The sequence below is a fragment of the Acanthochromis polyacanthus genome, chromosome 2 (genome assembly GCF_021347895.1).
Source record: "Acanthochromis polyacanthus isolate Apoly-LR-REF ecotype Palm Island chromosome 2, KAUST_Apoly_ChrSc, whole genome shotgun sequence".
NCBI classification, from domain to species: domain Eukaryota; kingdom Metazoa; phylum Chordata; class Actinopteri; family Pomacentridae; genus Acanthochromis; species Acanthochromis polyacanthus.
Window position 1 is genome coordinate 13,523,129 of NC_067114.1, and position 25,679 is coordinate 13,548,807.

The window sequence follows — 25,679 nt, forward strand, 5'->3', positions numbered from 1 at the left end:
GTTTGGGTCTGCCGAGTTCGGTACCACCGGGACCCCCGACACGGCATCGGGCAGGACGGCCGGTTGTCCTATTGATCCCGGTGGCTGTCAGTTGGGAGAGAGAGGGGGGAATCACACACACACTCATGCCGAGCTGACGTCGACTGCGCCGCGTCCGGTTTCCGTGGTTGTTCCTGCGGAGTGGAGGAGGAAAAAAAGCTGGTGGTGTCCGCGCTGCTCGCTCGGAGTGAAATGTGAGGCTCGGAAAAAATGTTTGCCTGTTGTGGTTGAGAGGTGAGGGAGAGAAAAAGGGAGGGAGGCAACCTGCTAGACGGAGCAGGTCAGCGTCAAGTTTGCGTTAATCACGGCGGTACAGTTTCAGACATATTTGTCAAGCGGAGGAGTCATCACCGGATCAGCTCCAGCCGCCGCTCGGAGCCACACTATGCCTACGAGTTGTCACGGACTGGACGTGTGAGGTGAGTCAATCGACCGCCAACTCACAGCAGCTCCGCTATCAGCTGAGACATTAAAAGCCTTTAACTTTAGCTCGTAAACAATAAAAGTGTTTGGCGTTAAAGGCCGGAGAAGTTTTCCTTCTTCCTGATCTGTGCCGCAGTTAATCTTTGCTCCCTACGGACTCTTCAGGAGGAGCAGGACTTGTTGTTACTTACAGGAAACCTTTTAGTTTTTCTGTCATAGTCAGATAAATGTGGACTCTGTGGCACTCAGATTGCTTTGGGTGAACTCTGACTTGTCAAGTAAGAATGCAGATCTGGTGTTGCTGGGCTGTTACTGTAAATGTGGCACTCCCTCTAGTCTATATTTACATCATATATCCTTTGATTTTGTGGAAACAATCTGCACAATTTTTCATGGAGAGTATTGAGGCTTACTTACAGTTAAAATCTAGCTGATCAAGGTTTCAGCAGATGCAATGCTGACGTCTCATGGGTGCTTGTGTTGTGGGTGCACCTAACGCTGTAATTTTACCTCCCTGCTGTGGCCAGATTGAGCTGCTGGTGATCATTACAAATAAACACCAAAACAAGGTTGTGGAGCCCTTTGCATGCAGCAACACGCACCAGATGATATCAACACATTTTAGACAACAGATTGCTCTGAATGTGTGTCCTTGTAGTGCCTTTACACTGAGCAAGAATTTCCTTGCCATACAAGGGAATTCATCTACATACTTTGTGTTATCTCAGGAAAATTAGGCTCAGAAAGTGTTGCCTGTGTGAGTTGCTTTGCTGCAGGAAGTCTGGAGAAGTACTTAGATGGAAACGTTGGAACAAAACAAATGTTCTAAGGGGAAAAAAAGAAGAAGAGCAGACAACAGAGTTTTTGTTTTTGTTGTTCGCAAGCGCTCTAATTAGGCAAGCAGAGACCAGCCCGGGCATTAAGCCTCAAATAGGTTTTACAATAAAAAAATTTATATGAAAAAATACAGCCCACTCACAAAGAAATGATAGCAAAGCACAGAGGACTTTGTGAACAATGGAGGTTGTCTTGAACACTGCAGTGATGATGACATGTTGAGTTATTGTCTTGTACTTTTAAATCGGAGAAGCAGTGACATGTTAAAAGGAAGACGGTGAAAACCTGCAGCCCTGGAGAGAAGTAAAAATTAACTCTTGTTGTTCAGGACGGCAAACAATGGCAACAGTGGTCTGATGTGAATGTTTTTGTAATTATTCTCTTGACATCTTGGCTGTCGGCTTTTCTGCTCGCAGTTCCGCCAAGCTTACGGTTTTAACAGTGCTCACTCTCCAAAGATATCTGTATATTATTCACACACTTTCACCATGCTACAGTGTTTTTTTTTTTCCGTATTTTAACAAATGTCCAGTTCAGAAGCAGAACTCTATCAAGGTCCTTCGGCCGACAAGTTGCAGCTCCACTTCTTTAAATTCATGCCTCCTGTTTTCTTGTGTATTATTCAGCAGTGGAATCTGTGTGTCATCTGGAGGCTTTCTTCAGCATAGAGCAAGATATGAACAACAATATTCTGCCCCTTTCTTTCACTGGAAATAATTCAGATCCAGATCCCTCATTGTCTGGGAACACTGCGGAACAATTTTAAGCTCCAAAACATTTGCTGATTGATATTTTTAGACGTCCCCTTGCCGTGATGCAGATTTACAAGATGTTATTTATTTAAATGTCAGAGGCAAGTCGAAAACAAATCCTACAAAGTGAAGGCTGGCGTTTCTGTGGTGATAATGGAATAATAGCGGCTGTGTAGTTTACTGGAATGTTACTTTGAACTGGAGGAATTAAGGCTTATGCAGATAGTCAGCAGTCTGCAGCGAATGGTGGGGAACCAGGCTGTTTCTGCTGCCAACCTGCCATGAAAATACCTCTCTGTGTCACATTGAATAATATTCTGGATGTGAGGATTTCAGGTAGTATTTCACCAGCCCTGTAATATCTTGCAATATTTAGCAGAGACCACCGGTGTAATTTTTGAGTGTTGCTCATGGCGTATTCATGAATGGATTTGCCCATGTAATTATTGTCATTTCATCACTCTGCTACACACACAGCTTATTTTCTCCTGCTGGAGGGCATTTGTGTGCGTGCTTTAACAGAAATATTGATTTCACGTGTGTTCCAATGTGAGATCCGGTAGTAATTATAAGATATTCAAGTGTGCGCAAAGGGTCATACTCGCTAAATGCATTAGAGTTCATTTTTATCTCATTAAAATGTAAACAACAAACTGATGAGGTGTAAACAGTTTCCCTTTTAAATTGTCCTGATGATTTTGGTAATGAGGCCGGTATTATATCCTTTGAGTTTAATGATACTTAGCTAATTGTAATATGCTGCAGTTTTTTAGTGTAATAACCTCCGTTATCGCAGTTAGACATATGGTGTCATTTACTGTATTAAAACTAAAGAACAGTTGCAGCACGACAGTCGGCTTCACCTTTGTCTCTCACAAACTGTGAAGTAGTTGGGCAGCTGTTGTGCCAAGGTGTGTGTGTTTTTTAAGCTGACGTTGAAGAAACTGAGTGGCTGAGCGGCCAGATGAGGTCACAAGCATCTGCACTTAAAATCAGCATGTGTCCAGAAATCAAACAGAGCCTCGGGAAGGTTCACGCTGTTTACTTGTTGCATCAAAGGACAGAGGACAAAGCTGAGTGAGTTATACCAGCAGATTTTTTTTTTTTTTGGTCCAGAGTCTCCTCGTCTTTCTTGTCAGCTCATTTTCCACTGATTACTGCTTTTTCAAATGTGAATTTATCTAAGCCTGGTAAATACTCTGGCAAATATTGTTTGAAGTAGCCAGCTGTCACTTGTGAGCCCTTCAGAATTTAGCTTGTTTGTTTCAGTATAAACGGAAAAGGTGATTTAGAACAAGTGAACATGCAATTAATGCTGGTGTTTGGATTCTTTCTCTTAATTTAGGCTGATTTTTATGTGTTTGTTAAATAGGCTTAAGCGAGCAGGACGGAAGCATTAAAAGGCAGCGGAGGGATTTCACTGTGACAGTTTTACTTTTGTGACACCTGATTTGTTCTGCCTGGTTTAATATATGAGGTGCTCGTTTTATTTATATTTCTCTCTGTGAAGGTATTTCTGAAATAAGGCTGTGCTGCTGAAACGACTGACTTGGATTAGCAGCTTGTCGTGCCGGCTCACCGCCAGGCTGACCTGTTTGCTAATGATAGTTACCTGTAGCTTCACAACACACTGAACCAAGCCTATCTGTAGAGTTTAAATATTTACTTGTTAAAAACAGGCAAAAGGTGAGTGCATCAGTGGATAAAAAGAAGTAGAACGGGTGCTCTTCAGGATCTAGTGGAAAAAAAAATCCATTCAAACAGCAAAATGAAGAGAGGTCCGAGACACTCCCGAGTAAAAACTCCTCGGACCTCTCTTCTATTGTTAATTTGCTTAGCTCGCTTAACATGATGTTGCCGCGTTGCGCTCTTGCGATCAGTTACTTCCTTGTCACTGAGTAAACAGGGCTTTCTTCTTTCATAGCAAAGTGACCAAACATTTACAGATTAATAAAACGTCATAACAGCATAATAAGTGAGATGAATGCCACGAACGCAAGTGAGCGGTGATACACAGTAGCTGTATTTGTTAACATTTGTTCGGTATGTAGCAGTGAAGGACTTACCCGAATCAGCTGTTGTAACAGTATATGTCAACACGTGACGACGATGTTTTCACAGTGTGCACAAAAGGAGGCGAGGACGGGTCAGATGGGAGCGGTGACAATTCTTCAACTTCATATTCATATTATGTAATTTACACAAGATTGATGGAGATCTACTAATGAAAAGGTTATTTTCAGTATGCCTACATTTTTGAACAAGGTCAGCTTAAGGTAATCCAAGTACAGTAAGGCAGAGAAACAAAGCAAAACATGCATCTGAACGTGTTCATTCTGGACAAACAGCTGTAATTAAATGAAACCAAATTAGTTTTGCATGTTATCTATGGATTTATGAGAGGTTTCCAGATAGTGGCCTTGGGTTGCACTTGAATATTGGCTCTTGATTAGAATTAAATGGCGAAGAGATGCTCATTTGAAGAGGTGAAAGTGATGCCATGTGGGTACATTGCCTGAAAAAATAATGAAGATAATTTCAGAAACTAGTCAAGTTTTGAACCTAAACTGTTTAATGACGTATAGAGTGATGACTGTGACAATTTACGGAACAAAAACGCTGTGTATGCAGTCACTTAAGGTACTAATTTGCCTTATTAATGCCGTCTATGTAAATAAAATGACTTCAATGGTGTTTTTGAAATAGAAATTCCATTTTATATTAAAAAAAATATACTTTTGGAGGGTTTCCCTGTCACTCACCCAGTTTAGAAAGTAGACCATCTAACCTGAGTCCTCACCACAGTGGTCTGGGTTTGATTTCAGCTCAAGCCCTCCCCTCTTCCTATCTCTGTTCACCTGTCCTTCAAATATTAGCCAAGAAAACCCCAAAAATAGTCTTAAAAAGTACAATAATTGTGTTGTATTTAAATAACATTAACAGACAGTAATGTCCATCTTTATGTGCGATTTTATCCAGTAGCTTGATTTGGTCTTTATATGGTAAGGTGCTTTTAATGTGATATGCTCTGGCAGCAGTATACCAACATATCACCTCTAAACACGTCATTCATGCCTGACAACAGAGTGTCCAGGGAAATCTTCAGGAGCATGTCTGTTCATGTCGATTGTGACACGATGCGTTACATTTAAGTCCGTCGTTCATTGAATGGCTATCTGAGAAGATGGGGTGATTATGGATACTGGAAACGCCTGCAAAAAGTTGAGAAACTCTGTCCCAGGGGGAAAACTGTGACTGCATACAATAGGCAACACAGAATCGAGGCGCTGTATTCAGTGCGGTCTAGCCATCTTGGGATTACAATAGAGTTAACAACTTGGGATAATGGTCTCAACAGCCTACAGCCACAGCTGACCTTCCTGGCTCCAAACAACAGCTTAGAGGCAAAATTCTATCAGCAAACAATTACACCCCAAGCTGAGATCTGTGTCTCCGTTCACCCTGACTCTGGCAGCTTGATATGATAAATCGGCCTGCCTGATTCATAAGATTGTGTGTTAGATGTTTTCTTGTGGCTGCCTGATTCCGTGGCTATCATTCAGCATATCATAAAAAAACGACACTGAAATCATTACACCGTTAAATATTTTTCTCCAACACTTTCTCTGCTCTGTCCTTGGCCGCAGCCTTTCAGTGGCTGCCACTGCTGCCTCAGGCATTCATACTCCTCCCTCGAGTGGCTACTTCACCTCGCTCCGACACTGACTCTGCTGTGATCCCTCAGCATCCAGGGCGTAGTCTATCTTTCCAACCACACTTCTCCACCTCTGCCACCAGCTCAGTATACCTAAGCATTTTTCTTTCGTAAGCTCCATCTACTTTATCCTCCCGTGGGAGTGGAAACGCCAAAATTTGCTGCTCTGTGTCTGACCACAACATCAGGTCGGGCCTTGACGTCCTGCTTGCTGCTTCCTGTGAGATTACCAAATGCCTGTACTTAGCCGGCCTGCAGTACGCCTGCTCAGACTGATTGTTGGGGTGGATGAGCCGTTCTCATTTTTATTTGCTCGTGGACAAAACAGATTAATAGATTAAATGTGTTTGTCTTCATTGCAACACTTCTACTTAATCTGTAAATTTCCACACTAAGGTTGTTCCTTATTCCACCAAACAAAGGAGGAAGAAGACCTTACAAGTGAGCTAATACTTCTTGTGTTTTTGTCTTACTTTGATTTCCTATGGATTTTAAACCCTCTGGTATGTTAAAGCCATTTGGTTGTAGTCATTCACAGGACGTTGTTCAGGAGTGAAGCTTTTTTTTGAAGCTTTCGTGTAACAGTATATATTTTCTTTTTTGTTTCCTCCCAGGTGAGCTGTGACTCTTCCCTTCTTTGTCTCTCCGTACACCTGCATGTACAGTGAGCAGCCCCGGCCCATCGGAGAGGCGCTGTGCTCAGTGACTGTGCTGCACTAGGAGAACCCATGGCTTCTGGCCTTCCATCTCCCTCCGTAGGCCGCTGGCTCAGGCTGCTGGAGTTGCTACTCGGGCCTCTGTTGGTGTTGCTGCTTGCTGGGCTGGGACCACCAGTGCTGGGTCAGAATGTCTACACCAACACATGGGCTGTCCACATACCTGGAGGTCAGGAGGAGGCTAATCGAATTGCCAGCAAACATGGTTTCATCAACCACGGCCATGTAAGTAATGAACTGCATTTTTGGCTCTTAATTAGTTTTTCTCCTTGTGTTTGTGGTTTTATTGTGTTCAGACAGGAAAGTCAAAATACTGAAACTCTAAATTAGAGGTGGTACAAGGGCCATGTTGCAGTGAAACTACATTTTGACTGTGCAAATATAGGACTCCTGTTTCCTGACACTGCAACAAAGAAGGCAAGCGTGCAGCTGTTATACACAATGTGCCCTTGCTATGTGTTCAGTATCTAACTTTGTCATTTTATATTCTACAAAAATGCAGATGTGCTGATTTAAAATGGTTTACTGATGTTTACTTGTCATTTTTCATTATTTTGTTCTTTTTATTTGACCTTCCTATTGGCTCAGTTGTCTGGGAGCACAGTGTAGTGAAAGCACATCTTTTCTTTTCCCTAAATCTCTAGTCATAGACAAATCTCTGTCATTTTTAAAGCAATGTTAATAGTTTCAAATTCTGTTCTTTCAATTAGTTAGACAACCTAAATTAAAAACCAGAGTTTCCATTCTATAGCCTGTTGTGTGACTACAGGAAGCACTGTAGCATGTTCTAGTGTTGGTGCTTTGTTGTCATGAAAAGGATTTTTTTTTTTTATTATTGCTGTGTCATTCACTGTGATCATTGTACTGTGGCAGTGGTTTTGCAAGGATGAGGGTTTACTTCTGCCAAAGCACTGATTATACATGCATGTCACAACAGCAGATTTTTCATGAGTGTTTGCTACCTTCCTCGTGAAACTTTTGTATTTTAAGATTGTTGTTCACGAGCTGCAACAGTGTACAATCACGTCAAAAGCTGGAAACAGATTTGAAGATCACTAAAGCCTACAAAGGCCAGACAAACGCCCATGATTATGATTGCAGCGCAGAGTGCTGTCAGTGTTGAGCGCATACCAAGCAATTAAGTAAATGGTGGACAAAACACTGAATAGTGAGTGGATAAATTAAAATCATAAAACTTTCATATAAGAATGTAACCAGTAATTTTGGTGTAACAGACAAAAAAAGAGAAAGAAATAAGCCTAAAATTCAGCACACATTTAGGTTCCACTCTTACAGCTTAGAATCTTTTTAAGTGTATTTCGCAATTGTATATTCACAAAACCAAAAATACTCTAAATTTGTAGGTGTTGAATTGATCTAAGTAAGTCAATACATTTTTTTTAGTGAAGTTCTTCTATTTCAACCTTAGACTTATTAAGATTTTACAATGCTCTTTGTTTTCCATACAAAGGCAGACGTGGCATATGAAAAACGGATAATCATTTCCTGTCTGACGAGTTTCTCCTTCATGAGTTCCCATTTCAACTCAAGGGAACCAGATTAGCAAGTTTCACATCATCAGGTCCTCCCTTGAAGAAAACTTAAGTTGCTTCAGTGTTTTGTGGGACTACGCGATACTTATTTTTGGTATTTTGTTTGTCACTCAGTGTCTTATTTGTCTTTGGTACTTGGCAAAAGCCAAATCCTTATTTTTCATAAATGTTCTGCAGTTATTTATGCTCTTCTAACAAGGGTAATTCATTGAAAAAAGAAACATTTTATGGCTGTAGGAAAGTGCTTTTTTTGGATTTCTATCACAGTTCTGGCAATGAATCAGGTTTGTCTTTCTTTGTAGTTAAACAGAAACATGAGACTCAAATCATACTGTTGACTGTTCTTCTAACCCCAAACTATAAATTAACAAGCAAAGTGTCTAAATGTATGTCCAATTGACTAAATCTTTTGTATTTCGATGGGAAAACACACTAGATGTTTTTGCAAATATGCCATTTTCCACAAGTCAAATTAAAAAACATTTTTAGATCTTTCTATTGCAAATGTTTTAGAAGAAATGCATTTAAACAGTAGTGCTGTAATTTACCGATTGCATAACACAGCTTAAGACATTTAGGCCCAGTACAATACGAGGGTGTGACACTGAGGTGGAGGCGGCTCATGTCAAAAGTATAACAAGAGATTATATGCTTAATATATTTTTTTTACGAAATTAAGCAAAAAAACATAATAAAGAACAAGCAGCTCTTCATGCAGATGTTTCAATTCATAGCCCAACTTCTTTTCCAGGGAACAAAGTTACCTCAGCACCATATGGCCTCACTGGTCGTGACCAGGAATGTTATTTGTGCTCCGAATCACAGCATGAAGACTAATGAGTAATCCTACGCACTTAAATCCTTTAACTATGTATTGGCCATTGACAGCGAGGAACCCAGACAAAGCAATTACACCCATGTACTTGCAAAACTGCGCCCTGAAGAGGAGGTGCTGTGTGGTTTGGCTTCTCCCAGCAACTTGCTTAAAAACATTTTATGATATTTTGTGGGAGTGAAAATTGACTATTGTCTGACCAGAGCTAGATTGATGTTCATGACACAGCATCTGAGATGGAAAAAAGGCATTATAATAAAGCAGTCTTAATAAAGTTAGCTGGATAAATGCTGAGCAAAGCGTTGAGCTCTCTCGAAGTCTGAAACACTAACTGAAGTAAAAACAGATGTTCTAGGTTCAAGCTCAGATCCGTTATCCTTCTTGCTGAAGCTGCTTTGCAAGTTAGATCCCTGACCTGGCATGCATTTTTGTGCTTGACAAAAGGTGGGTTCACATCACCTAGTTATGATCCACTGTACTGCTAAAAAAAAGGCAGCCCTGACCCAGTATGTGTTCTGTGAAATAACTTCGGCAGCCATCTTGTGTTGCTAAGGAATTCCACCATTACCTGTGTGCTGATGTGCACATGCTGGGCTCCTGGCACCAAATGAAGAAGTTTGAAGAATCAAAAAGAAATTCATGAGACAGCTAAACATTCATTATCTAGAAGAAGAAGAAGAACCACTTTGTGCATGTGCAAGTTGGTCTTCCACTTCAGGAGCGTCACGTCGTGTTGAAATGAAAAAGTCGAATGAAAAATGAATAAAAGACATCAGCTTAAATAAGCAATCATGAAGATTAACTTGATCTGCTGCTCTGGGCTTTTTTCCACAGCCTACGAGAGGTTGGAACCGCAACTATCATTCAACTCAGCCATTTGTCAGTTGTCAAACGATGTATTGATTTAAAAGATAGAATACCAAACCTCTGTGGTTCAAGGAATGTGGAGGGTTTGTAGTTCGCACAGCTTTGGACTCTTTGGACATTTACAGACGCTGCCTTGGGCTTGATAAAACTGACATGCAATTTTCAATATTTTCTATTACTAATGAAATATTCAACACATTTGCTGATAATGGTTATGAAACCTTAGTGACACTGACTGCTTTAGACACTGGTTTCAGGAGGTTTTCTGCTGGGGACTTAAAGCAGGAGAACTGACAACATGACACTGCTGTTTAAAAGCCTTAAGGGTGACGACATGAAACAGTCACATCTGTTTAGTCCTTGGAAGGTTATTGATGAATTCTCTCTGCTCATTAACTTTGAAAGGTGAACTATAAGGACAAGTGATTACTAAAGTGAAGAAGCTGTCATGCTCTGCGCTGCCCCAACGCCGCAGCATCACTGTCCATTGATTAAAATGAAGCCATTACTTTAGAGATGGGGACCAAACAAATCTGTTAAGCCTTTGTGCCTACAGCTGATGGGAGATGAGGGCGGCTGTGTGAGCTCTGTGTGGCCAGGCATGGCGTGTACGAGCCGTGTGCGACTCTGCTGGCGTGTGCAGGTGCTGGAATTAGACAGGAGAGCTGGAGGGGAGGATCAAAGACTGCAGCTGGGCAGGTTTTATAGCTCCGATGATGGTTGTTTTTATAACGCCTTCACTCGATCCGCTCACTCTATGGCATCCATACGACCTCTTCAACCCCAAAGACATCAAATTTTTATGTTCCTCCATCATGACACGTGGAACACGATCCCATGACCATGTCTGAATGGAAAGACAGTTTTATAGACGTGATGGTTAAGAAAAACATATCAAAACACGTGTTTCTGTTACACTATATGTTGCATCAATTGAGGGGATGTTTTTGGCGTGACAGATTTCGTGGAAAATAACTATTTGAAAGCTTTAAACTGCAAAATCCATTAACGATCATGGAATATGCATCTTTGTCTGCTTGTCAGAATTAGAACTGCAGCTAATGACTACATTCACTAATGATTAATCAAGTAGATTCTTATCTTAATTGAATGTTTGGTTTCTAAATTGCAGAAAATAGTTTATTTATATAACAGTACGGACAGGCAGGGAATGTGGGGAAAGTGAGCAGTGGAGTGACATGCAGCCGGCCACAAGTCAGACTGGAGTTTAGCTGATAAGTGCATGTTTGCTCTATGTGGTGTCACCTTAATTACACAGCCATCATTCAGTTGAGCCCTTTTTGACTCATTGAGCGTCGTCTGTTATCTGTCCAATGATCTAAAGACTCTGTCACATCAGTAGCTCTGCCAGCTGTCATCCACTGGGTGCTACCTGAAGGCCACTTGTTGTCTTTTGTTTTCTCTGTGTGGCTTTAGTCAGCCCTCATGGTGCTGAATAGCGGGCAACTCTGTGTTTATTCAACCATTTAATCTGACTTGTCCTATTTATTTTACCACTAGTAGTGAATATTAAAAGTTTCAATGAGACAAACTCTCACTTTGTATTCTGACCCTGTGATCTGTGATGACCAGGTGTGTTGGTAAATCAGATTCACTGACACGAAAATGGTTTTTGTGCATATTTTATGTGCGTGTGTGGGTTTTTTTTTCCCAACGTTTTCATCGTTGAAACGTGAAAACCATCCAGTCAAGTGGCTGATGTGAGACATCTGTCAGTCCTTGTTGGTGCTGCGTCTTTAAGGTCAATCTTTGAGTTGAGGCCAAAAGTCACCTCAAGTCCACATTGTTTTCCTGTCACTACTTGTTAATCAAGCTGAGCTAGCCAGTGTGGCAGTGAAGGTGGCTGTTTGACGGTACACAATCTTTAAGACGCTGTTGTTTGATGGCAACAAATCATGTAAAACCCTGACACACAGAGTGCACCAACTGTCAGGATTGAATTACGCTTCCTCTTTGCACTATCCCTTCCTAAGCTGCCATATGGCTTTGTGAGTAACCCCCCCTTTTTTTCCCCTTTCTTCCCTTCACTGGTAAAAGCATTGCATTGCTGATGTCAGTAAGGAATTAACAAGGTGTAAGAGTCAGGAGTTAATATGAACCTGAAATTAACCGGACTATATGTTTTAAGTGTAAAAAGGTTGCTGTGACCAAGTGGCCTGCAGATGGATTACACCTCTCACTCTGACAGCACTTTAAGATTATAGGGTCATTTTAGAAACAAGGGGAATAATTAAAACAAAGTTAAAGTAATAAAATTAAGAAACGGCTGACTCACACTGTGGTAAATGGGTATTAACTGCCAACTTGCATCTCTGCATGGTTATTTTACATTTTAAAGACCTTTTCTTGCCCACATCATCAGACTGGTGCTGCAGTTTTTCAAGGGGGAAATGGAATTTTTGTGCCGTCTGCTTCAATTGTGCTCCCATTAGGCCTGTGTTTAAATAAATAGTGAAATGGGATTAAAGGGACTGTGATCTGATAAGAAGGACTGACAGAAGTAAGTGAATAAATGTTAAGAATCATTATAGCGGGATCTTTCAAATACCACAAGATCAAAGACATCATTTAAAATGCATAAATTGTGGTCACTTTGACTAAAAAAGCACTAATTTTCATTGGATCGGCTGAACTACTGGGGAAAGTACTGTAGATATTTTTTTAGGTCATATGTGTTTTGAAACATTGTGCTTTTCTCTCCGAGGCCCAAGGCTTTAACCATCTATGTCATCTTGAATGCATCTCATGAAAATTGTCTTACTGATGGGAAAAAGAAATCTTTGTCTTTAACTTGCTCTTTACAGTGTCGCAGGACAATTTAACTGCTGTACATTGTCATGAGTAATTTACTGCCTTTAGATTAATGACATGATTCTAATTATTTATAATTATTTGTGATTAAATGTCATGATTGCCGTCATTAAGGAATAGGGGAGTGTAACAGTGCAATTAGTACTTCTGACTTGTGGTTCGCTGATTTTAAGTTTTCAATTTTAACGGCATTTTCGAGAAACTTTTTTTTTTGCTTCCTGCTTCCTCCTATGCCTGGAATGTAGATCACGTTTACAGGAAATTGTTTCGATTGAAGACATAAAAAAATAAAAATCTGTTATTTTACTTAGAAGCCGCCTTTGATTATTCATAAGCCAAGGTGGGAGATAAAAAAGGTGATGAATAAATAACTCCTCTATTCCTACTCTCACTTCAAAGAAGAAATGCAGCATTTCTCAGAAGCCTGTCACTTCCCTTCTTGTGAACAGTGGTTTCTGTTGCTGGTGGTGGATAAAAACGCCTGTGTTCGTATAGCTGATATATTTAGAGAACTACTGCCTTCATGGCGTGTTCTGCTGGTCTACCCCAGGGCTTTGCATGTAAGGGATGATTGTGTTTGTCTTACTATGGCCTCACTGTACTTCCATGGCACCCTCTTGGCCTGTTTCTCCTATCTAATGTGCTGATTTCTTCCTCCTTTCTGAAGTGGTTATGAAGATTATTAATATTCTGTTCAGCACAAGATTAAAAAGGGAGCAAAAGAGATGGATATTATCTGTAGATGAAGAACAGAAGATGATGCTCTCCTATCAGTAACTCATGGCACAGCAGCGCACTTAAAGGCAACCTCTAAGAACTTCCTTTTAATTTAACCCACAGTTTTCGTTCAGTAGATATGGCAGAACTTCTAATCTCTTTCTCCCACGTCTGTTTAGTTCTCCCTTATATTTTTACAGCCTCATTCAGATTCAAACTTCCTCCTGATCTGACTTAGGAATTAAAGCTACTGCAGTACTTTTCAGCAAATATCTTAACGCCGAAATAACTTGTACGTGCCTCTTTACCTGCAAGAAAAAATGAGAAGGAATTCTCGCAGTAATGTGAGCAAGTTAAGATTCACTGAGCATCTCACTGGGCCGCTACAGTCATTACGCCATTTTTTAGATTTCTTTACAAATTGAGCACATTTTGAACCAAATAAGAACTTTTTTTTTTTTTTTTTGGCATTTCATCTCAGGTAATTTAGATGGTAATGCACCGATGTGTTCCGACTGAAAAGCGCCTTCTCGAAGTCTAGGAAAAAAACAAATTGGCTATATTTCAATTTTTGAATATCCAAAATGCCAGACAATATCATGTCTCATAGGCAGCTCAACTTTTCCTTAATTGTAACTGCTCCCTCGTCTTTTAATTTTCCACCGTGTTTGATGGAAAGACATTTAAGGCAGCAGCATAGAGAGAGCTGTGTGGTTCACCTTAATTATGGTGGTTTGGTAGTTTTAAAGTTTACCCACAATGAAATGAAGTTTATGTAACTAATGTTTTGACACAGGAGGAGTAAAAATGTCCAAATGTATATTTACATTGACTTTGAAAGCAAACTAAAACCAAAGGTTGGGCTGTAGCTGTGCCAAGCCAAGTCACCCTACAGTAGCTGTAACTAAATCATTTATTTAGCTCCTTTACAGTCAAGATGCAGTTTTCTTTTCACATGGAAGGGTTTCTTTGAAGCAGGGATACTTTCACATATTTATTTGTGATCGGTGTCTATCTTTGTCTTCTTGTTGTTTTATTCTTTTATTTTTCTGGGTAACATGATTACATAAGTCACACCCCATGAAAACGAGCAGTTTGTCAGATTTAATCGTGTATTAATCTATGCTGTCACCACTGAGCAGTTCTGAGCAATTTGTGCAGTTCGATAATGTGGTGTGTATATGCTGTGTAGAACAGCTGGTGGAAACATGGTTTGTTTACTTAAAATGATAATTCATTCCTGAAATACGCAAAGGCTTTCTCACACAAGTTTTCCATAGCATGTTGTTCCAGGGGTGTTGGCAGCGTCGGTACTGGAGGTAAAGCACATCATGCAGTTTTACAACACAGGTTTTCTAATCTGCTTTTTCTGTACTTTGCTATTAAGTGGTTGCTTTTTATCTTTCCTTAAAAAACTGATAATTGTTGGGGGTCTCACGCTGCCTCCCTCCGAGTCAGAATAGTGTGGAGATAGAACTGTGTAAACTACAACACCTCGATTTCGATGCTCAAGTAAACCGTCGGTGCCGTGCTGCCTGATAAGGCATAAATTATTTCTGACCCATCTCTCAGTTGAAACTTCACTGGAAGGTACAGCTACCCTGATTAGAAAACACCAGAAATGAGAGACTGAAGGTACCGAGCCCATAATTGGACTCTTGAGACCGGAAGCGATTAACTGCGGGGAAGTAGGGGGGTCGGTGAAATTTGTTGAAAAGTCTTCTGACAGGATATGATTGGCCTGGAGATGATGGAAGAAGAAGCTGCCTGCTGAGTGCTGAGGAGAGCTACTCTGCATGATTTTCCCACACAGGTAATGATGTTTCTTTTTTTTTTTTTTTTTTTGCACCGTCATTATCAAACACAGTTGATCTGCCAGAAACGAGACTCATCAACACTTTCATGAAGCCCTATCAGAATTAAATCCACACCTGGTTGCTGTAGCTCCTGAACAGGATGTCAGCACAGCATTTATCTTCGTTTAACTGTAAAGTGAACTTTAGAAATGTCAGGGAAAAAAAACTGTGACGTTGTTTGTTTTTCCAGCTGCGTTAAGGTGAACAATGCGTTTTCTTTTTCAAATAAAAAATGCGGGCTTTTCAGTAAACACATCCACATGAAAAATGGAAGGAGCCTTTCAGGAATTAATTAATAGGGAAAAGGTTTCAGCTAATATTGGCGATGTTTTATGCCGTTACAGGAAAAGAAAAGATGTATTTTACAATATTCTAATGAAAACACAAAAGGAGCCCTAAAGTAGGGAAGCACAGCCCATTTACTGTATCTGGGAGATGTGGTAGACCGATAATTAAGTCGGGCTTTGGTGCAAAAATCACTAAATCATTGTGAAGATGACAGATGCTTTTTTACCACATACATAAAACACTTCCGTAGTTGACAGTCGAACACACCGAGAGAGCCTAAGAGTAGAATATTAATACGTTTTTTCCCTGGTCTTGCTCTCTCCATTCGCTGTTGTCTATCATATGATATAGTCTGCAGTTAACACAGGCTTGAATGGACGCCAGCTATGAATCAGCATCATTGTTTTTATTCATCCATGATTTGTTACTATACCCTGAGGGCCTTTCCAGGGTCCTTGAGTCAAGCATGTGGCTCAAACACACCAGCTATGTAGATTGCCACCTCTAAATATTTTATAATGCTTAAGCATGTTTTGTAAGCTTTACTTGGGCCGTTTCTTCATTAATCTTTAACACACCACTCTGTGTGCTGTGGCTCTGGCCTACTTTAGCCAATGAGAGCTGATGGCTCTAATGGAGTGTGCAGGCCTGTACAGTCAGCGTAGCATGTCCCTTAGAGACGGTGCTGCTTTGAAGTTCAGTAATGAATGCTGAAAAAACAGTTCACAGACAGAACAGTTGGATTTGGGCCCTTGTTTGGTGTGGACCCATTAAAAGGCCAGGCTTTTTATCCAGAGGAATGTATGGTTTCTCATCTTGGGATGGTTGATCAGCAGCGGAGTGGTGCATCTCTGCAGCATCTTTGGTGCATCTCTGCCTTTGGTTCTTGTGTTTTAATCAGTGAGAGAGCCTCCTTTTTATTCCACACTCCGACCTCTCACTTCATCTCAGTGTAGGCGCGCTTCTTTAAAGTTAATGAACTGCAGAGATTGACTTATCCTGTTTGCTCTGCTGGAGACTTCTGTGTTGAGCGTAAGGTAATTTTGGAGCCAATATTCCTGAAATTAAATCTTAATCCATTAACATTACAAAAAATATCTGGTACAGTGTATATGAATGTTTCTGCTCATAAAATCCAAGTATTAAATTACAACCAATTTAAAAACTTTTACAGCAGGTAACCTTTTTGTTATTTTGGGAACATCAGAAACATTGAAGTCGGGGAGAAAAAGGTTCGTGGCTTTCAAATTTGTCAGCCAGCCAACATGTTGTGTTCTCTTACCTTGAAGCATTGTAATGCGATTTACAATGGAAATCTTTGAGGACAATTTAAGTAAATAAAACGATGACATTGCGTTTTAGAAATCTAATAACCACACAAGGTGAACATGTTCACAAATTGCAGCAGTTACATCAGCTTTGGAAGCATAGGTCTTGGCATCTCACCAAACTCTTTATTTCAGAGGCAGTCCATAGATCGGCCACAATCTGCAGGTGCTCAATTTAAAATGAATCTATTCATTAAACGCCAACAACTTTCAATATAGCTTGAAGATAATTACGTAAGATATGGAACTGATCTGGAAAAACGTGCCACCATTTATAAGTAAATGAATGTGACTCAGTAGCCAAGTATTTAATTGTATAACCTAGCAAAAGAAAAGAAATCGAGATAAACAAGTTCAGAGTTGGTCCTCATCCATCATTAGCGGTTTCATGGAGTTGAAGCATAATACCATCACGCCTACACACTTCTTACAGCTGTGAAAAAGCTTGGGCAACCGGAGAATTGTCTTTCGATCATTTCTTCTACATTTGACCGTTATTTTTGTCCATTTAAGTTGCCGGAGTGTTCCTGGAAAACGCTACTGGTCTTATCATATCATATCTAAGTAGCATGCTTTCTTTTTTATCTCAGTTGTGTCCATGAGCCTCCAGGTTGTTATGACATAAAAGACTTCTGACAATCATTGTGGTATCTTTGTTAGCAGGTTGCGGGTTTTGTTTTCATTAAACTATTCATTATACTATTACAGGGCTGGTTTGGCAGCACGAACGGGACCTACACAATAATAAGCAGGTGACTTCAGTGTTGTGGCTGCATGGTGTGCCTTTATCTGTAAATAATACATTTTTACGACCCTAAATTAGAAAACAATCTCTGGTGTCTGGGGTGGAGTTGATATGAAAACCTCAGTAAGATTTATTGTCCCAGTTCAGTTTGTCAGTATTTTCATTATAGCTCAACCACTGATAACTTTCTGCAGCCTTGTATGTTTTTATCTTTTCAGATTAGGTTATTAATCAAAAGGACACAGCATCCGGTCAAACTAATAATTGCTATCTTGTCGGAAAACCCCAGTGTTGTGACCCGCAGTGATAGTAGAGGAGGCCAACATTATGAGAGGACAAAAACACCTCATGAATCAGTGTTTGTGGAGACATACCCTCAGGATGACATAAATGATTGCTTGAAGCAGCCACTGGCTTCACACACTCTCCTTTGTGAAAAAGTGATTCTAAAGACAGAGATGAGAAAAAAAAAACAGAACAAACTGGTCAGCAGGAGGCCATCTCCAGCCTAGAGCAAAGAAGCGAACCACCCATATTGTCAGGAGTCCTGGGAACTGCAGCAGCAAAGGCCCAGCAGCACTCAGTCATTACTTTGCTCTCCCACAGAGGAGCGATGGGGGCTGGGATGGAGCAGAACCACACACAGGTCACAGGGGCTGTAACAAGAGCCAGATGTGCTGAGGGGACATGAAAATACATGGACAGGCACCGCTCTAGCTTTTAAACACGAGCATGCTTACATGTGCGTGCACGCACACACACTGAGGGAAAAACTATGTGAGGAATGTCAGTCGTGAAATGGAAAGAAGTATTTTTTGTTATACTCACACATGATAATCGTAGGAATAATGGGAGCAGCCTGCTGTTTGTGTTCATGCACCTCGGCTCCAGTTTCCTTACAGAAAACACCTGGGTGAAGTAAAACGTATAATTATCGACTTACTTTCAGGTATTTTATATCATTGTTTAGCTCACATGCTTAAATCACAGGGCAGGTTTGCTCTGGTGATCAAGATGTCTTCATGAACTGATTACAATTTTTAGGTAAATATATATTTTTACATATTTTTAGGTTTTGGTACGGAGGGAGTTTTGTACAAATAGTTTGACATAGTTTTGACTTTTATTTTTACATTTCATAGGCTAGATGATTAATAGACCTATCAATTAAGAGCAGACAGATTACCTAATTATAAAAATAATTAGTGGTTGCAGCCCTAAAGCACTGAAAGTTTTCACAAAGGCATGAGCACTTTAGATTTACAGTACCAACTTTATTGCATGAACTATCAGCACGTTTTTCACAAGTTGCTGTTCTTGTTTGCTAATGATTATTTGTGAATGTGCTTAAGAAAATAATGAGCTCTAAATGCTTTTAACAAGTGTTGTTAAATGTTTAAACTTTATAAGGATTCACTGAAGTCTGTCAGCAGTATTTACAGGTTTTTGTGTGCTGGTGGTCCACAGATGAAAACCAGGTGACTGCAACATCCCCAGGTCTGTTCTGGCCGATGCAGCATGTTGCATTCCAGCTCCCAAACCCAGTTACTATCCAACAATTCAGAAAAGACAGAATTCAAAAGTACAACATAAGAGGCATGGAAAAATTCCTATTAAATAGTCTATGCTCAACACCTTCCCAATGTAAAGCATTGACGTTTTGATCAAAATAATGAAATAAAGACATACACTCGCTATTTTTTGTTTTAATTTCCTTGATTAGGCTTACATCAAGTATCAATATCACAAAGATGTGATACTATAAAACTCTTTCCGTGTAAGGTTATGAATTTGATCCTCAGACTATAAATCTGGGTGGAAGAATTAACACATCACTTTAAGGAAGGAAGACAATTCAAGGGGCTGCTGAACAATGCGTTTACCCGTGTGCTCCAGCGGCCAAGCTAGAGATAAGGCCGTGTTGGCACTGGGCAGCTTCCAGGTGTGAACATGTTGTTTGTCATGGAGAACCAGCATCCATTGCTAAATGAATTTCTACTGGATTTTTAGAAGTTAAAAGCAGCAAAATGCATTAGGTCCTCATGTCATTATGAAATAGAAGCCAAAAACTGTCACAGTTTAACCAGCCACTGAACTGTTATCCACAGTTCAGTGGCTTCACAGGGAAGGTTAAATTGTGACACTGTTTTTTTATCTTCTATCTCATGTCATGGAACACATAACAAGGACAGGACGCTCCTTTCTAACCAGGCCTGTACGACCCGGCCTCCCTCCTCGTGTTATCGACACGCACACGCAAGCTGACCCGGTAGGCGGGGCCGTCGTTTGTGGTGCGTTTTGAAAGGGGTAAAGGCTTGGATCTGATAAGCCTTTTACAACGAAAACAACGAGGTGAACGTTTAAAAGCTGCCCTAATGGAGGCAGCAGTGTGGGAGGAATGCAGCATTTGGGTGGAGCTTTATTATGACGGCTGCAAGTGATATTTTTTTCTTTTCTTTGCAACAGGAGCCCTGCTAAGTTGTAACAGTTTCGAGCCGTTTTGTTGTGCTGCAGTGTTTCAGAGATTTTGGGTTTAGATTTCAGATCAGGTGTCGTTTCCACTGATATACTTAGTGTCGCTTCACAGAGCTGCCAAGGGTGGAGAAACAGGTTTCTGTTTGAGAGCATTCTGGTTTTGTGTTGCATTTTATATGATGTTTGACAATTGCACGGTTTCTTTGTTGCAATGTACATGATGTACAATTTACAGACGCAGGCACAGTACGTTTTTTTGAGCCTGCCAGTACACTATGTCTTCGTATCGTCACTAAATTAGAATCCACGAAACATCTTGTTCCTCTACTCAGTTACAGTCTTTTCTTCTTTAGTTCTAACGACCTCTAAATGTCAAAACAGTAGCTTTCATTCACATGCTCTGTCTGTCTTCGAAGAAATATTGTCAAAATACTGCTTGGCACAAACAAACAAACACTTTTTCTTTTTGTTGCACCTTAAATTCATCTTTCAGAGCTTCCAATTGTGCACCAGGCTGTTCCCTCCTCGCAGCACTGCACTCTGAGTAGGCGCTTATTTGTTTTTGAGTGTTTCCAGTAATGTTTTGGTTTCTTGCCAACTTGGCAGAAATGAATCCTACATGTGCTGGGGGTAGTTTATTTTTCTGATATCCCTTGAAAAAGGAGTGTTTGTCCTTCCAGCGCGTTATAGCATCTGTTTTATTGACGTGACTGGCCCGTCATTTCTCTGCGCTCTCTGGTTTCCGTGGAAGTCCATGAAGTTGGCAAGTTTGAGTTCGACACTCGAGTGACACCGGCTAAAAAAGTACTGGACTTCTTTCTAGGTCATCTATCCTCGTTGCGAAGGAAGTGAAATTCATCGCATCTGTGTACAGTATCAGTTGTTGGTGTGTGTGTTAAAGTGTTCATGAATATTTTATAGCTGATGTAAGCTATGCATCAGTGAGTTACAGCCCCTCCTCATACACCCCCCCACCTCATCAGATGTTTGTGAAATTGAATCCCTGGATGCTTGCTATTGAAGACGGCGCTCATCTTCTTTATTGTGTATGATGGTTTTGCTGACTGAAGCCATGCCGACTAAATTGGATGCTTTATATGGTTGCTTTTTAGCTGTGGGAGTTTGCTGCCACTGGGTTGCTGGATTGGGAATAATACTTTAAAATATATATATATATGATTCTTAGCTGCTGAAAGGAATGCGCTGCAGTTTCTGTATCTTATTTGACACTTTAAAATGGTCCAAGGCATAACATTTTGTTGTTTCCATTAAGACAAAGTCAAGACACTTTCTGATATTAATTTAGCATAATGTGCCACTTGTCTGGGGCTGTAAACAATCCATTTTTCTTTGTTGGTGTGCTATTGTTTTGTGTTGACATTGCTTGTTTTGCCTGATCAACAGCACCAAATCCAGAGACATTCAATTTACAATGATTAAAACAGAAAAACAGCAAATATTAGAATTTCAGCTCAACAAATAAGTTAAACCGCAGAAGATGTTCCTATTGAAGGTGCACATTTGCTTAAAACAGAGCACCTTTTCCTTTACATTTCCATTATTTGGAAACCCTCAGACAGTCCAGCTGTATAACACTGCATGATAACTACAGCACAGCCCATCTGCCCAGATATAAATATAAATGTAATTATAAGAGCCGCAGTCCACTATTGCTGATGTTAGAATGGGCTCAGAAGAACCCCAAAATTTCCAGCTTGCTGCTGTATTTACCACAATATACAGGAAACCAACTGCACAGGAAAGAGTGAAGAGGCTGTTTTGTGAGAAGTGTCCATCTGTTTGGATCTGTTTCTCTGGAGGCTGCTTCTGCTCAGAGAATGTTACCAATGTTTTGGACAGGATACTGTGGTGGCTATAGTTGGTGAGCCTCAGCGGCTCGCTCTCATTCTCAGGGCAGTGGTCCAGACTACTTCAGCTCTCGTTCCCCTAAGTCTGCGTGGAGATACTCCAGTTCCCAGGTTTCCCTGAGAGTCTAACGCTGCCATTCCTTCGTCTTTCCGATACGCAAAGTAAACTAAGAGGACTGCAATTATGGTACATTGGAAATAGCCGAGTTCTGTGCTGAGCTTAGCTCTGAGGGAGCTTTCCCAACAAGTGGGTACAGTGTTTAGTCCACAGAAAACTGTCAGCCTCCCACTGCTTTCCAGACCTATAATACTAGCTGTATCATAACCCCCTGCCTCCTCCCATCACACACTCACGCACACAACACAGACTGAAACCTTTTATTATCCTTATTTGGCACCAGGTCGGCTTGTTCGTCTATTTTGGGAGTGTTCTCCATTTTCCTTGTTGTTCCAGCTTACGGTAACCTCAGACACTGGTGCAGCTTTTTTTCTTAAGGTTACAGGAAGCATGCTTTGTTTTTTTGCACAGTCACAATTACTCATTGAGGGAGAAATTATAGAGAACCATGAACTAATCTCTGCCTCACAGTGTGTTTCTGTATTCAGCCACAGTAATTTTATGACAACATGACATTTACCCCAGAAAAAAGATACATGAGAATATATTAATGCTATATTGCTGCAGGCTGCAGGAATGTGAACCTCATGTGAATAAAAAGCAAAGGGAGCAACATCACAAAAATAACATGTTGACGAGGGGATCATGCTGACAGTGTTGCTAGATTGAAGGAAATGGTTGTGGACTGTCTTCCTGCCTTTGTCCCCTCCACCATGCAGCAGCGCGGTTTGGCCGACCAGAAGGCAGTTGTGGTAGTGAGCTGGCCAGAGTGGAAGCTCCAGACCGGACTGGACTCTTCAGGGGAAAGGAATGCTCCCCTCTGTGCAGTGGTGTGACCTGAAATGCCACCGCAGACACACACTTATCGAGAAACAGGGCCCACAAGGAGAACATGTGTCAATGTCAAGTAGGTTCAAGTGATCGATGTGTCATATTCGGGGTAGTCAGCTGACTGTCTGGTTTAGCATTCATAATCAATTCTGCAGGTGTCATATGTTTCCATTCCCCGTCCCTGTTATGTTTTATTGTGGATGCATTCCTGTAGGTGTCACTTTCGCGATTATCTCGCACCTTTTGGCATTGTTGTTCTGTTTGATAAGGTTACATCTGTGTTGTGGCTGTGAAAATGGAGGACAAGCATGTGATAATTGGATTCACAACAGATGTGGGGCTTCATTTTATGTTCAAACAGGCTATCTGATAAACTCGATATTGCATTGCTCTCTGCCAGCTTTATCACAAACTGGAATACTGAAGACATTACTGAGACTTCTTTAACGGTATTCTAATTCAATACAGATTTTATTACAAACCCTATGATGGTGATGACAATTGTAATGTAAACTGATCAACTTTAACAGGTGTAGTAATGTGAACAGACAAGTAAAGTTGGTACACACCCGCCAAACCTTGAGATGCAGCCTTACTAGACAACAAATGTGAAAACAGCTGTGTGCTGGACCGTGGCTGCAGAGGGAGTCCACATACCTACTATGTGAGCCTGGTTTTATGGTGTTGGATTTCACCCGCTGAAATCACCACCACAATACCAAACACATGTATCATACACATTAGAGCCATGCTGTGCTTTAGTTAAATACCCCACTGTGACTGTGTTTGCGTTCTTACATTTCCTTTGTGATGTAGAGTGAATTTCAGCTACATCTGGACAACTTCTGTTTCACCTTGTCTGTTTACCGAATGAGAGACAGCTGTTGTGCGAGCAGTGTATTTATGTCCTTTCATTTACTGTAAGGTAATCGAGCCTTTTCTCAAGTTATTTTTTGTTCATTTCTTCCTCACTTTGCAACCTTCCTCCTGCCAGAATCGGAGGAAACACAGGTGGCTCAAGCTGACAGGTCTTGCAGGCTTCTTCTGGCATCTCTAGTCAGCGTAGCTTGTGTAATTACATGTTTGAGGAGCTAGTATGTCAACTGTGAAGTAACCTACAGCAGCTATGTGTGTGGATTTTGTTACGCTTAACAAACAGCCGTAAAGCTATAGCGGCATATTGTGAAAGTGATTGAATTGCACGAGAAGCAGGGCAGCAGGGATTTTGATCTTGATTTCAGTTTCATCTGTGCGTCTCTGTGTTGTATTGACGCTGTAACAATCAAAACTCCCTCTGGGAAAAGTAAAGTATCCACACTATGAATTGATGCCGCTCTAAGGTCACTGCCAGTATCCAGCCGTCGTGTTATGTGCAGCTCTGTTGTTTTCGCTCTCGCCTGCTGTGAGTGAGATTGAGGAGGAGGAGGAGGTTGGGGATAGACAGTGGCTCAGAGTCTGTGTGCTGAGACGACGTGGAGCATGTCCTGCTCCCATGATGACCCATCCAGCATACAGCAGCACCTGCCGCTTCACCCTGTTCAGTCACCATCTTCAACAGCCTCCAGTTCAAACCTGAGCAAAACACACGTGGGACCTTTTCTCATAGTGTTATCGTGAGTTTTGTGTCCTTCAAGGTTTGTTTGGCATAATCTCCAACAGCCAAGTTGTGATCGCACGAGAAAAGAACCTGAGCGCAGAGGAGGCATAAAGTTACGTCTAACTTCGCTTGCCAGCTGAGGATGTTGATGGCAGGGAAGACGCACTGTGACAACACTCTGCTTGGGAACCCCTAAACAAGATACAAAGCACAGCGAAACAGCGGAGAAAATGAACATCTGTGCCTTTTAATTGATCATGTTAGGTCAAGCCCACAGCCTCTCGCAAATTGTAAGAAATTCATTATCTTTGCTCGCTTTAATGAGAAATTCGTTCCTCAAACAACCGGCTCCAGAGATTGTTGGACGCGTACAAGCCACAAACGCTCTGAAAATGGCAAATTTAAGTACATGCATTTTGATAGAACATGTGGTTTGACATTGAAGTTAGTCAAGTGAACGAGCCAGATACGCTCATAATTGCTTCTGGTAATTCATCTTGCAAGCTCGGCTCTCTCCACTTGTGTTGTGTTGCGTAAACTGTATTGATGTTGGGCTTGATTGTGATGTTTTCTGTGCCAGGATCACATATAATATGCAGGACAATATACTGCTTAATGTCTACACTTTCCTCTCTCTGGAACAAGTGTCTGATGGATATTATTTTTATGCCAGACCAAGTGCAGCTTTATTTGACAAGGAGCTGAAATAAAGGCAGCCATGTCATATGAGTTTAATGTTCCTTGACAAGCCACTGACTGCTTTTCATTCTCATAATGTAGATGAGGCCTGAGTTGTTTTGCTCCGCGCTGCTGTCTACTATGAATAATTCTGTGTAGTAACTGCATTCAACATATCTTCCCCTGATAGCTGAATTATTTGGTTGGAAGAGCTTATTTGTTCACACTGCCTAGGGAATGGAAATTATGAATAATTTTGTTGATCGACATTCATAAATGAACACATAAATTTCATATTGGGAGGAACAAAGCATTACTGCGTGGCCGCTTCAGCTGGACACTGCCTTTGAGGTCTCTGATGATGTGCACATAAGATTAAAAAATGATGAGGCAAAATAAACCATGATGGCCCAATTTCTCTGACGATCCCTGCTTGCAACTAATTTCAATTAAACTTAATTGCTGTTGACAGTAGTTTCCCTCAGCCTCACTTCAACTAAAAAACTGCCATGCGGGTCCACATTTGCTCGTCATTCTCGGTGTGTTTCATGCTCTGCACACACCACTCTTCTTAGTTCAAACTGAAAAGAAAATGCGCTTTATGATTTA

At 40.9% G+C, this 25,679-nt stretch overlaps 1 protein-coding gene across 3 annotated transcripts in view; it reads left to right on the plus strand.

The window, feature by feature from the left end:
* furina (furin (paired basic amino acid cleaving enzyme) a) overlaps positions 1 to 25,679 on the plus strand; it is an 81,960-nt gene that overhangs the window by 251 nt on the left and 56,030 nt on the right. Inside the window, exons 1-2 of one of the 3 annotated variants that reach the window (XM_022205936.2) lie at positions 10 to 458; positions 6,381 to 6,707. In XM_022205936.2, coding sequence (XP_022061628.1) covers positions 6,495 to 6,707 — 213 coding nt within the window. In that variant the 5' untranslated portion in view covers positions 10 to 458; positions 6,381 to 6,494. Of the gene's footprint in view, positions 1 to 9; positions 459 to 3,054; positions 3,129 to 6,380; positions 6,708 to 25,679 lie in introns of those variants that run through there. The other 2 variants (XM_022205934.2, XM_022205933.2) reach the window with 2 other exon arrangements.